The 14,348-nt window shown below is 32.8% G+C and overlaps 1 protein-coding gene across 2 annotated transcripts; it reads right to left on the bottom strand.

The window, feature by feature from the left end:
• Positions 1-3,257: 3,257 nt before the first annotated feature.
• LOC131594315 (small ribosomal subunit protein eS7z-like) lies at positions 3,258-5,157 on the bottom strand. 2 transcript variants are annotated; one of them, XM_058866410.1, is made up of 6 exons: positions 5,082-5,157; positions 4,587-4,669; positions 4,422-4,495; positions 4,212-4,335; positions 3,699-3,881; positions 3,258-3,561 (listed from the first exon to the last, which is right to left on the bottom strand). In XM_058866410.1, the coding sequence occupies exons 2-6, from the start codon at positions 4,659-4,661 to the stop codon at positions 3,442-3,444; spliced, it is 576 nt and encodes a 191-aa protein (XP_058722393.1). In that variant the 5' UTR covers positions 4,662-4,669; positions 5,082-5,157; the 3' UTR covers positions 3,258-3,441. The 2 variants fall into 2 exon arrangements, with proteins under 2 accessions (XP_058722393.1, XP_058722394.1); XM_058866411.1 differs by having other exon boundaries at positions 5,077-5,152.
• Between the last annotated feature and the right edge of the window lie 9,191 nt (positions 5,158-14,348).

The following is a 14,348-nucleotide window of genomic DNA, read 5'->3' as shown; positions in this document are numbered from 1 at the left end:
TTTAATAGACCAATTAATTTTTAAATTTTCTGTAATTTATTGTAAAGGATTTTTATATTCAGATTAGGATGAAGTAATTTGTTGATAAATAAAGCCGTAAAGACAAGGGTATGATGGTGATCACGTAAATAAAGAGTAGGGTCCATGTCCATGTAATAATAACCATGATTGTCGCCAAAATAATGCATTGATTCACGGATTGAATTAAATTGACTGGTTGCGTTATTCCAGTGTTTTAAAACTCGGACCGGCCGGTCCGACCGGTTCAACCGTGACAACCGTGAACCAGTAGCCAAGGCGGTTCAGTTATGTTATTAGACTAGATATGCAGTTAACCCGGTATGACATCATCAAACCGGAACTGAACCGGTTTAAACCAATGACCCAATTTTGCAAGATAATTAAATAATATGCAAAATGCAAGCAACCAGAATCGAACTCAGGTTCAAAATTAATTAAGTAGTAATTGCCACCACACTACCTACAATTTGATGTCAAAGTTAGCAAATTCATTATAATTATTATAATTTAAAGTTGATTTATTTAAAATAAGTAAATAAATAAATATATATAATTTAAATTAAATAATTAAATATTATATATATGATTTTTAAATATTAAATTATATCATATGTTTTAATAAATATCGGGTTAATAGTCATGCGGTTCGACCAGTAATCCACTGGTTCGACCAATGACCCATTAACCCAGTATCATGACCAGGTTGATCACCGGTCCGGGTTTTAAAACATTGCGTTATTCTCTGTTTTGAACAGCTGGAACTCACTCCCATTTTCTGCAATTTTCCCAACTTCAACAAAAAAGCTAATTTAAATAAAGAAAATGCTAATAGAGTCCTTATGTTACTATTCTCCTCTTTTAGTTATTATTATAAACAAATATTCTCTTTTTAGATTATTGATTAAGAACTGTATCTGGTCTTTTGTATAGACCAAATATATTCATTACTCAGTAGACTTAAAAAGAGAAAATTTGTTTATAATTCAAGCCAAAGAAATTATTTAAGTTATTAAAATAGTAATTTGTTTTAAAAATGTGTGCTCAATACATTAAAAAGCATTAAAAATTGAAATAATAACTTTCATAAAAGAAAAAAAAAATAATATTCTTAAAGAACATTAAAGGACACTTCTTAGCATTACTCTTTAAATAATACATTTATTATAAGTTGATAGTAAGAAATTGATTTGCATAAACAGTGGATTAATCTTAAACTCACCTAAAATTCTTTATAAAAAATAAAATAATAATAATAATAATAATAATAATAATAATAATAATAATAATAATAATAATAATAATAATAATAATAATAATAATAATAATAATAATAATAATAATAATAATAATAATACTTCCATCCAAACATTTTATTCTCTTTTTTATTCGTACAACTTTTAAATTTTTGAGAGTTGGCTAAGAAGTTGGAAATAGAGAGGAACATATCCCATATTTAATTTATTATTTTTTTCTTACTTAAACTATTATTGTAATTATTTTTTAATTAAAATAAAATATATAAATTAAGACATGTTGGAGTTGCTTGGTGTGTACTCAATAGAAAATTTTAAAAATTAAAATGTTTGTAGTTTGAAAAACTGCATTCTTCCTTTAAAAGAGGAGATATCCAATGCAGTTTTCAGTGTCAACAAAAATAGTGCACCTTGCCCAGATGGACTTGGTGGAGTCTTTTTCCATATTGGAACATAATTGATAATGATGTTTGTAATGCAGTACTTCAATTATTACAGATTGGTTTGATCCCTCCTAACTATAATGTCAATTTAATCATCATTATACCTAAAACCAAACATGTAAGAACTATGGATATGTTCAGGCCCATTGCTCAGGTAAATTTCAAGTTTAAAATTATATCCAAAATTTGAGCAGTTAGGCTTGCTATAATCATGTCAATTCTCATCTCCAAGGAACAAATAGGGTTTAAACATGAAATAAACATCAAAGATTTTGCATGATTAGCGTCTGAGGAAATCAATGTATTGAGCTACAAGAACTATGGTGGCAACCTTTCCCTTAAGATGATCATTGCCAAAGCCTTTAATTGCTTAATTAGACTGTGTTGTAATTGTATATCAAGAGTATCACTCTCTTGTAACATTGATATTTCTATAAAATTTGTAAGTTGAATTTGGGTAAAATCTTGGTATAAGAAGGTTGTGGGCTAATCATGTGATAAAATTTAAGTTAACAATGGAACACAACTCTTGCGGACTTGAGTAGGTCGCATGTTTTAAGGTCAAACTAGTATAAATCATGGTGTGAAGTCTCCTATCTCTTCTGGTTTTTCCTATTATTTATCTTTCATACTTAATTCTCTTCTTCATCTCATCTCTTAAAATTGACCAAGAAAAATTAATTATTTTTGTAAAAAAATTCAAAAACTATCTATCACAACTAACCCTCCCCATTTTTCGTGTTTGATTTGACTTGGTCAATAAAAAATAATTTGACTAACAAATTATAGACCTAAATTACACTTCAACCCTCTTTCTTAATTCAAATTCTCTACATTTATTACTTATTACAGTGAGTGTGTGTCTCATCTCTTTGAATTTTCTTTCAATTTTAAATGGCTTGGTTAGAATATTTGTTAACTGACCATCTATTTTGCAAATATAATAAAGTAATCTTTCTTTTACTTACTTAGTTTTTAAGAAAGTGCAACTTGTTTCAATGTGTTTACCCTTTCATGAGCTATATGAGATTCTTTATTAGGCTCATTGTTGATTTATTGTTTATGATTAGTCCTGCTCTTTCCTCTTTGCATATCTCCATCTCAATCAACGGTGATTACAACCACATTCCTTGAGAAGGTGCATTGCAAGTTGAGATATACTCAATTTCATAATAAGATAGAGTCGCCAGTGTTTACTTATGTGAGCACCATGATATTAGAGATTTGAGACACTTAAACATATATTTCAGTGTGCTTCTTTATTTCACATTGTATCCACACCAATCTGAGTCACAAAAACCAGACAAATAGCATATGCAATAAATATAAGTGTTTTAAAATTTGAATCAGGACCACCCACATTAGTCATCCAATTTACAACAAAATGCTATGACCAAATCTCCACGGCCACAACATTACAAAAATCAATTTATAACTTAATTTTCTTAGTTTTTCAATAATCTCAATGAAGTAGCTTATATAGCTTTTTTACTAGGTATAAGCTCACATCAACGGTAGATTCTAGAGACACTAAATAAAATTTAGAAATGAGTCATTGGAAGCTATAATAAATAGTATATCATAGGCTACATTGACAAAATAAACTGAAGCTGGTTTTCAAATGTCACCAAACAAAACAGTATCATAGGCAACTTCAACAAAATTTAACAAGAATCCACCATATGCAATTCATAAAAAAAATACAAAACTGGAAAAACTATAACCTAAGCCTCAGTAACAGGGTACTCGAAAACAACATCTTTGCCTGAGAGTTTCCTGTAAACTGCAGCAAAGGTCTCCAACTTGTATTCTGTGTTGTTTCTCTCCTTTGGGTCCAAAAATACCTATATCCACAGAAACACAAAAATTAAGTTAAAATAGAATACAATGGCTCTTATTCATCAAGTGGTTTATTCGAGTTATTAATATACACGATCAATTACACATTAACTTGGCTAAATAGAAAGATTTATTATTTTACCTTCATGATCTTTGACCCATCAACTCGGTACCTAATGCGTTTTCCAACAATCTCAGCAGGTAATACAACATCCTCAAGAATTGCCTCGTGCACAGCAGTGAGTGTGCGGCTGCGGGGGCGCTGAGCTGCTGAGCCCTTCTTTGGAGGCCTTACAATCCTCCTTGTGGCAATCAGGATAACATCCTACAAGTTTAAGATTTATTAGTATACAATAAAACTGAATGCCTATATCTGCTTCATGTCCTACAAGGCTAAACAGTAAACTAGAATGTTTATATCTGCTTCCTATTGTAACTCACTTTGAAGTTTAACCCATTAATCTAAAACATGATAGAGCCTAATCTAGAGATGAAAACAAGTAGAAAGTTCCACAAGCATTCCAAATTAGGACCAAAATTCAGGAGTGGCTTTAAAATATATGTACAACAAATAAAGATGGTTTGAAAGAAAATCATTAGTACATGATGAAGATAGATATAATATTTGGCAATTTAACGAAATGACTTAGTATACCTTGCCACTGAATTTCTTCTCAAGCTCCCGAACAAGCCTAACATGAATCTTACGGAAACCCTTTCTCAGTCTGTAGGGGACATTGATAAGCACAGCCTTGCGGTTCCCGGAAACATCAACTTGGCTGTAGAATATAGAAATCAATATAAGGAGAAAACATATGTACATATCTTCAAACAAACATCAAACAACAAAGAAAGACATTCTTACACAGCTGAATTGATGTATAAATCCTTTAGCTCACTCTTGAGCTCATGGTTGGTATTCTCTAAATCGAACAACGCCTAAATGAAAAAATAATAATTTAGCTATGATTAATTTATATATTTTGTAATCGACACTAACCAGCAAACACAAGAATAAGCAATAAATAACCTGTCCAACTGATTCTTCAAATTCAGTTGGCTCAGCACCCTTATCTTTGCTGATTTTCTTCCTGGAAGTGAACATCTTGACAACTGTTACCGAAAATGAAGATAAAATTAGCAAATGTATGAGCTTCATTAACATCCAACAAAAACATCATCACAAATACGTAACTTATATCAAAACAAGTACATTATATATCATCATCAATCCTATTTACCAACAAATTCCAAAGATTTAAGACATTTCAACATCAAAATGCTAACTATTTGGAGGATTTATACATAATAACAAACCTAATGATTCAACAAAATGATAATTTCAACTTTTTAACTGAATTCGCCAAATTCAAACATTAATTTGAAAAATCAATTAATCATCACCTAATCCTGTAATTACTAAGCTACGAAGAATAACAGTCACTGAAAAAAATAACGAAAATGCAAGAAAAATCATGATGCATAAAATCGAAAGAGAGGAATTGTAATCGGAATCGAACCTTACCTGAAGAATTTGCAAACTCCGGCTGCTGAGTGGTTGCTCTGTGTCTGTTTTGGCGATGCAAAGGAGTAAACCCTAAAATCAGAATTAAATACTTATGAAAACCCTAGGGTGTGTTTGGCCCAACAGGTTTTGGGTTTCTAATCTCTTTATTTTGGGCTTCTTTTCTTAAAAGAAGTTGGGCCTTTTTATTATAAATATGAACTCTCGTACTATCAATACAATATATTATGATTATGATGCTGATGTTAAATTTTTTAATTAAATTAGTATATTAATATTAATTGAAAGTTATTTTATAAAAAAATTCCATTGAAAAATTCCCCTATATAAACCTACCAAAGATTTCGCAACGCTAGTTTACAAAATCTGAGCTATTATTATTACTCCTTGTTTTGGTTTAACCTAGCAAAGCTTTCAGCTGCAACTGCAATTCAAACAAAGCAATGTCGTACGATGATGTAGAAATCGAAGACATGGAGTGGAACGAGGAGTTGCAGTCATACACGTATCCTTGTCCGTGCGGGGACCTGTTCCAGATCACAAAGGAAGATCTCAAGCTTGGCGAGGAGATTGCTCGATGCCCTAGTTGTTCCCTCTACATCACTGTTATCTACAACATGGAAGATTTTCTTGGCGATTCTGATAAAAATAGAACTAACAAGGGTCTTCAACCATCCAAGCAACAATCTGTCTCCGTTGCTTGAGTTTCAGGTCTTTTGCAAGTTCTTATCAATGTGTTCAATCATTGTGACATAGTTGTAGACTTGTAGTTTTCATCTATGTAGATTTTGTTTACTTTGTTTTTCAATTTTGGTTGATACTTGTGTTTGGTTTTATTGTCCTTTTTAAATTTTGCTTACACATCTGTTGGATTATACAGACACAATCAGGGATAGTTGCACTTGTTCTGTTTCTCTATCAGGGTATATGTGTAGTTAATTAAGAAGAGAATGAGAAACATTAATTGTGTGTCAATTTACGGGGATACGTATATGCTCAACAATCTAGCTTAGTGTAAATAAAAGTTGAACCTCTGAACTTTGAAAATTAAGTAGAATTGTCTGCGCACATACAAGTTCAGCGGCTGTGTATGGTTTATTGCTTGAAGTAGAGAGTGAGTGTGGCTCTAAACGATTCGAATTTTTAGGAAGGCTCTGTGGTTGAAATCTAAGTCCTCTAGTAACTTATGTTTTAGCATTTTTACACTTAATCATCAATACAACGCACTTAGTCTGTGACAAAATTTCCTATCAAGTTATCAATACAAGCGTGTTGGCAATAGTAGACCTGTCATTGAAGCTCCAAGCCCCAAAGACTCAACCACTGTCCCCTACTAAAAACCCTCTTAATTATGGCCCCATGTTGAAGGGACCTCTTTTGGCCCCGGCACATATTGATTGTAGTACACAGACCACAACGCAACCCTTGAAAAAACAAGTAAACTCTGCATTGAACTCCCATTATCATTTGTACAATATATTTTAGCATATGGTTGGTATACTCCAAAGTCGCGGTCACCGCCCGGTATGTAGAAGCTAACAATTGTAGCTTCGGAAAAACTACGGTGGGAAATGTCTTAAACATGAGTTGGCGGTGACTCACAGATTGCCAAACACAGTTAATACCTTATATTATTGAAGTTGCATAAAAGTAGTAATTTAATTTCAAATCACTTCATACGTTTTAGTTGCTTCCATTTTGCAAATTTTTTTAAATGTTAGGGTGTGTGGACCAACCTTACCTCACAGGGCTTTAGGGGCTTTTTGGTATTGGGTGTTTTCATTCAGCATGTGGGCTGGGGCCAAACATTGTGGGCTTGCATAAATTGATAGCTCTAGGCGCCATTATCAATTAGTCTTGTTGAACTTTGCAACTCATTCTATATTATGCTCTAGTGGTTGTAACAAAAAGAAGATATCGAGGCCTTTTTGGAGTTATTTTTCCCAAACTCATATGTTCTTTCCTATTTTGATTTTTCATTATTTCAATTTCTTTTCAAGATTATTTCAATCCACCCGATGAAAATTTTAACCTCCCAATTTCAGTCAATTCTTTTTAAGGCCCGAGTCTAATCGTAGCAAGAAGGCAAACTCTTTTGCCTTTCATTTCAGCACAGCAGCTATGTAACCTCAAATCTGAGGACTATCCTCCTTCAATCAATGTTTGCCATTCCTTTTGGTCAAGATATGGCGAGGGCAAGGCCTACTGATAAAATGCTCTCTTGGTTCCCTATTGGGCATATATGAGACTATAAGATTCTAAAGAGGTTAAAAAGGAAATTCGGAATCAGATGACAAAGACTTATACGGATTCCTAAACCAGGCAGCAGGCATGTTGTCTATAGATCACCATGTTGATTTTGATCACTTGGTCTGCATCACAATTTACTGTGTTTTTTTTTAGTTTTATGCTAAATTTCCCACGGAGGTTTTGTATTTTGCAATTTCTTGTCAACAGTTCCCTCACATGCTGTTGTAAATCATATAATTGTCTATTGGTCTACTAGTAGTTCTGTGTTTCTGTTTACTGTGATTTGTTTTTTATTGCTAAACACACTTTTTCCTGCCTCTGGCAATTTCCTTTTTTTTATTTTTTCCGTGTGGAGGAGAGGTCAGCTACAGCCGTGATGTTCTTTTGGGTCTGAAACTTTGCTTTAAATTTTGTTTTCAACTCGTTTAGACTTTGGGGAGTTGAAAGGTGAACAATGGAGTAGAACTTAATGTAGTTGTAATCAAATTGTTTAACATTTATTAGTGTTTGTGTGATGTGAGTTTAAATGTTCACTCGTTATATTATATGTAAGTGTGAATATCTTACTTTATTTTCCTCTAATGAAAAAATGCTCTATCTTGCAGATGCCATGAAATGGTGGGAGCAACAGATTTTATCAAAACTTTGGTATATCTTAGCCCTGAACATCTTCTTTTGCAATAGGAATTGAATTTCTGGTATTCCGGATCAATTAATGGAGAAATGGATAATAGGAGAGAGTTTATGGTATAGTACAACAAGAATACCAGTGTCCTTGTTAGTTAGTTAGTTAACTGTCTTTTTAGTCTTTAGATAAAGGTGGTTATTTGATATGATACTATGTTAAATTATGAAACAATCATTGTGATAGACTTCATAATAGCTCATATTTACAAATTTATAGAAGTTACACTGACATTTTTTCTCTTTTGGATACGTTTTTACTGTTACGGTTCTTTATTTTCTTTAACTTCTGGGTTATTATTTACTGCTCATTTCCATTCTTGTCTGATTGAGAATGTTGAATGATTTTGTTAGTTGTAAACGGAACAATGAAAAACAACTCTCAAAGCAGGTCAGGTAAAATAAACAATGTAGTTTCTTCCTTTCAATGTGCAATGGCCACGATGAGATGATTTAATCTAGTTTTAGAATGAGTTACATCATGAAGTTAAGAATAGAGTAAAGTAGCCATTAGGATGGATGGTTTAGTTTGAGTTGAAGTTCATTTAAAACAAAAATCAATTTGTATGATTCAAATGTTTAAAAGTACTTTGACATGAAAGTTTTAATTCTGGAATTTGCCATCTAGTTAGCACACTGGTTGCCTCCCTCCCAAGTATTGATACACTGGATCTTTCAATCCCATCTAGTCATATTTCTAATACGAGGAATCAATTTAAATCAGTCTTATTAATCAAATAAATTAAGGGTTCAGAATCACTTTGAACCACCATTTATGAAACAAATACGGTATGACATGGACTCTCCGACATCGATTAGTATTTAGTGTCAAAATATAGAACGCTGATATTGTTACATATATGATAGTATTTGAATTTCATTTATTCATCCACTATTTAAAAAGTTAAAAATATTCTAATCAAAATTTATGTGTTTAATTATTCATCGATAAGGTTGTTTAAATGCATGTTTAGTTCACTTATATGTGTGTGAAATTTGTTGAGAAAATGTGTAAAGGTGAAGCAAAGGAATTACCAAAAAAAAAAGTTGAACCATACGATTTTTTTTAACACTTTTTTTTTTCCTTCTGAATTGTCCAACACATGTATCCATGAGTGTCGTACAGGTGTTAAACATAATTCAAAAACTGTCATACAAAGAACACTTGTTTGATTTTTCAGACACTTATTTGACTTTTCTGATACATGTTTTACAGGTGTCTTACAAATATCAGACGCTGATGCGTGTCGGACACTGCGACACGACTACTCTTAGAAACGTGCGTGCTTCATAGTCTGTAACCACGTGCCACGCCAAATTCATGTCATGATAAAAGCCTCACATTGTATCATTCTACTTAGCAACTTTAACCAAACCATCATTTTTTAGCTGATCCAATTTGCTGCTGAAAATCTCTATATGATAAAGTTGTGTCCCTTTTAATACAAGTAATGATTTTTATAATATTTTATTAAAAAAATCTTGTGGACTTGAATTGAAATATTATGTTGTCACGGAATAGAAATAGGGTTTTAATTTAGGAGAACATAAATGGCGAAGAATAAGGAATAAGAGACAACAATCAAACAACAGAACGACAGTGAGCTTACTCATGGCGTGCGTGCTTCATAGTTTGTAACCATGTGCCACGCCAAATTCATGTCATGATAAAAGCCTCACATTGTATCATTCTACCTAGCAACTTTAATCAAACCATTATTTTTTAGCTGATCCAATTTGCTGTTGAAAATCTCTATATTATAAAGTTGTGTCCCTTTTAATACTAGTAATGATTTTTATAATATTTTATTAAAAAAATCTTGTGGATTTGAATTGAAATATTATTTTATCACGGAATAGAAATAGGGTTTTAATTTAGGAGAACATAAATGGCGAAGAATAAGGAATAAGAGACAGCAATCAAACAACAGAACGACAGTGAGCTTACTCATGGCGATGAAAGAAAGACAAAGATGCATGGACACTCAAACTTCAACAAATAAATCTTAGTCATTATCTTTATTTTTAAACTTTTTTTATTATTGATTTTGACCGCAAGACATATGTCGAATTACTATTGTCATAGTTTCTTATAATTTGAGTATGTTATTTTAATTAACTAGTTATCTGTGTTTTTTATTTTGTCGTAACATTTCAATTCAAGTACACAAGATTTTTTAAAATTGAATAATGGATGATTAGCAGTATTAAGACTTAATTTAGTCCTCGTCGCATGGTGGAAAGCCTTCCAAAACCTATATGTAAACTTCAGGTCTCAATCGAATATGATATTGGTCGGTACACCATGCAATCGCACTATCTCTACAATGAAGAGTCTTGCCAGTTGATACGGGAAGAAAATGAGCTGACTTGGTTAATCTGTCTACTATTACTCGAATCGAGTAGTGTATGCCAAGTGTACAGTATTATCCTACTATGAAATCCATAGAGATGCTCTCTCATTTCCACTCAGGTATCTCCAAAGGTTGTAACAGACCACCCGACTTCTGGTGCTTAATTTTCACTTGTTGTTACACTACACATATAACTTTGTTGTATGCATCTCTTTCTGTCTCAATGCATCTGCCACTTTGTTGGCCTTATCAAGATAACATTTCAACTCAAAGTCATAATATTTGATAAAATTCATCCATCACCGCTAATGCATATTCATCTCATCCAAGTTAATTTATTTTTAATAAAAATTTAAAGTGAATTTATTTTTATTAAAAAAAATCAATCAAGATTGAAATAAATTATTTTCAAAGAGGGCCTAAACTTTTTTTTTTATCTATTTACAAATTTAGTAATGCTTTTTAAAAATTAATATGAAAAGAAAAAAAATGTTTTTGACCATGTAGAAGATAAGCCCCGTTCAGTTAGTCATATATGACCGTGTGAATGACTGTATATTGACCAATTTCATCGGTGAGAATTGAAAGGCTCCACACACTTGTCTCAGCCCAATTTCTCACCTCGATGATTACCCGTTTCCAGGCCTGCATTTCTGCAATATGGGTTCGGGGACTTTCCTGAGCCCAGCACATGGCAAAGACCCATTCACACCACTCCATGGTCAAGGCTGATAAAACTAGTGCTTAGTGATTTATAAACATTATAGTAATATTTGATTTTGTCGATGTGGGAGTGGGACATTTTTTAGTAGCTACTTTTCTCGCTCTTTAAGGTTTATTGTAGTAGCCATACATTAAAGTCTGTGAATGTTTGAAGCATTCACTAGGTTATTTTGTTATGCTACTTCTTCAATAGTAATCAATACTAGGAACCATTTAATATTTGCTTTTTGCATTCAAAATAGTGCGAACACTAGATAATTTTTTTCATCATGCTCACTCACAACAGCATGAGTGTTCCACTTCTTGCACGAACAACATATTTTATTGCCTACACAATTAAATAGTAAACCGAATTATAATATAGATTGAAAAATAACAAGTATGATAACTGTATTTATTCTTAACAAAATACAATTTTCTCACAATAGAAGTGTTTGTGGTGTAGAGAGAATTGTACTAAAATAGAAATTAATACACTTAAACACATAATAGATGAACAACAATCACAAATTGAATTAATGATGATACATAGGTATTCAATCGATATCACTAGTATAATTTATGAGAGATAATTATACAATGATTCAATTGGGAAATTCTAAATTCAACTAGTTTCTCAAAATTTAATCACCACTAAAACTCGATTACGTCACAATTCCAACAAAATATAGTCTTAAGCAATAAACGCTATCAATTCAATAAACGAATATACTACTTTATGAATGAAAAACCAAAGCATGCAATATACTACGAAATGTAAATACAAGAGTAAAAGGTTGAGAGATGACACATAAACCTAGACATGCAATATCCATTAGTTTGAAAAATATTCAAAGAGTTTATACAATTACTTATCCACAATAATGCTTAAGAAAATAACACTTCAATTCTGGATCTTGACTTGCATACGTCTCCATGCCAAACTCTTATACGCAATCTTTACTCGATTGACGCTTCAAGAATCTTCCAATATCATCAATCATGCTCCAAGCCTTCGTCTGTATCAATCAATCCTTTGCTAGGGTCGGCCCTGTAATCTACACACAGCCTCATCGAACGCTCTTTCTTCTTCACTAGTAACACAGGCGCACCCCACGGAGAAACACTAGGACGAATGAATTTTTTCTCCAGCAACTCTTCTAACTGCTTCTTCAGTTCGGCCAACTCAGACGACGACATACGATACGGTGCCATCGACACTAGACTAGTTCCCGGAATCAAATCAATAGAAAACTCCACTTCTCTTTCCGGTGGTAATTCATTCACATCTTCTAGGAAAACTTCTGGAAATTCACACACCACAAGTAATTCACTACTCGCCACTTTCTCTTTCACATTCATCAATGCGAACAACATAAACACTGTTGCACCATCCCCGATAGCCTCATTCACCTGTCTAGCTGTCATTTCCAGATTATCAGTACTAACCTCTTCAGGAAAAATTACCGTTTTCGCAAAACAGTTGATATGAACACGGTTGAATTCCAACCAGTTCATTCCCAGGATTACATCGAGTTGTTTCAACGGAAGGCACACTAAGTCCATCCCGAATTCTCTGCCAAAAATGTCAACCGGACAATTCAAGCATGCAGACGAAGTAGTTACTGAACCCGACGCAGGAGTGTCAATAACCATACTTCCATTTATATCAGATATCTCAAGATTTAACCTCTCAGCACAATCCAAAGATATAAAAGAATGCGTTGCTCCGGTATCAATAATTGCAACTAAAGGTGTGCCATGAATGAAACACGTACCTTTAATTAACCTGTCCTCTGGAGTAGTCTCTGACCCGGTCAAAGCAAAAACCTTTCCTCCCGATTGGTTCTTCTTCGGCTTAGGACAATTAGGACTGATGTGACCCTCGTCACCACGGTTGTAACAAGTCACAACCCTCTTCTTGCAGTCAGCAGCAATATGGCCCACTTGGTCACACTTGTAACACTTCTTCTGATCAAGCTTACACTCGTTCCTACGATGTCCCATCTCACCACAATTATAGCATCTGATACGAGCACTGGAATCTCCCCCACTAGGTTTCTTCCAATCAACGGGTTTACCTCTACCATATGGTTTACCTCTATCCATAGGCTTCTTACCCTTTCTGTCAACCAACTCGCGAGAGTGAGAAGACTTTAGCTTGATGCTATCTTCCTCAAAAATTCTACTACAATCTACCAGGTCAACGAATCTCCGGATTCTCTGGTACCTGATACCCTGCTTGATCTCATCACGAAGACCATTCTCAAATTTGACACATTTCGGGAACTCACTGGCTTCGTCGTTGTTGTAGTGCACGTAGTACTTTGCCAGTTCCACAAACTTGGCAGCATACTCTGGTACTGTCATGTTACCTTGCACCAGCTCTAGAAACTCAACTTCCTTTCTGCCCCTGACATCTTCAGGAAAATACCTCCTCAGAAACTCCCTTTTAAATATAGCCCAAGTAATTGTTATACCACCAGCATCCAGCTCCGCTCTGGTTGTCAACCACCAGTCATCAGCCTCCTCAAATAACATGTGAGTGCCAGGAATATATATATATATATATATATATATATATATATATATATATATATATATATATATATATATATATATATATATATATATATATATATATATATATATATATATATATATATAAAAAATAAATTTTAGTATTTATTTTGCGATCAATTAACCTAACAATTTACTAAGATCAATTTCATCGTCAGAGAGAAATTCTGATTAATAAACTATTAAAAACATATTATTTTCACATCCAAATTTTATATCATGATGCCGTTATGAAATTTTTTAAGAATTTAATTGAAATACATTGACATTAACAGCATCAAGAAATCAAGAAATTGTATACTGTTCGTGAATCACAATTGTTAATTTGTTGAAAATATTTGACTTTTATTTTAATTTTTAAAAATAATATAATTGAATTGTTGTTATGAGTTTTATAATGTTAATAGCAATTAAACTCATTTTTTAACTAAATTAGTATATTAATTGAAAGTTATTTTATAAAAAAAATCCATTGGAAAACAGGATAACTATATAAACCTACCAAAGATTTCGCAACGCGAGTTTACAAAATCTTAGCCATTATTATTATTCCTTCTTTTGGTTTAACCTAGCAAAGCTTTCAGCTGCAACTGGTTTAACCTAGCAAAGCTTTCAGCTGCAACTGGTTACTGCAACTCAAACAAAGCAATGTCGTACGACGATGTAGAAATCGAAGACATGAAGTTAGGATCTTGAA

Source organism: Vicia villosa, linkage group LG4, assembly GCF_029867415.1.
Source record: "Vicia villosa cultivar HV-30 ecotype Madison, WI linkage group LG4, Vvil1.0, whole genome shotgun sequence".
Lineage (NCBI taxonomy): Eukaryota > Viridiplantae > Streptophyta > Magnoliopsida > Fabales > Fabaceae > Vicia > Vicia villosa.
Note: the sequence above shows the minus strand (reverse complement) of the source record. Positions and strands in the feature narration are given on the sequence as shown.

Excerpts from the sequence above, each read along its gene's own strand:
- LOC131594315 (XM_058866410.1), bottom strand. The coding sequence starts at position 4,661 with ATGTTCACTTCCAGGAAGAAAATCAGCAAAGATAAGGGTGCTGAGCCA. Across the intron at positions 4,496-4,586 it reads TTGAAGAATCAGTTGGACAG|GCGTTGTTCGATTTAGAGAA; the intron begins GTTATTTATTGC and ends TTTTTCATTTAG. Across the intron at positions 4,336-4,421 it reads TTATACATCAATTCAGCTGT|CCAAGTTGATGTTTCCGGGA; the intron begins GTAAGAATGTCT and ends TATATTCTACAG.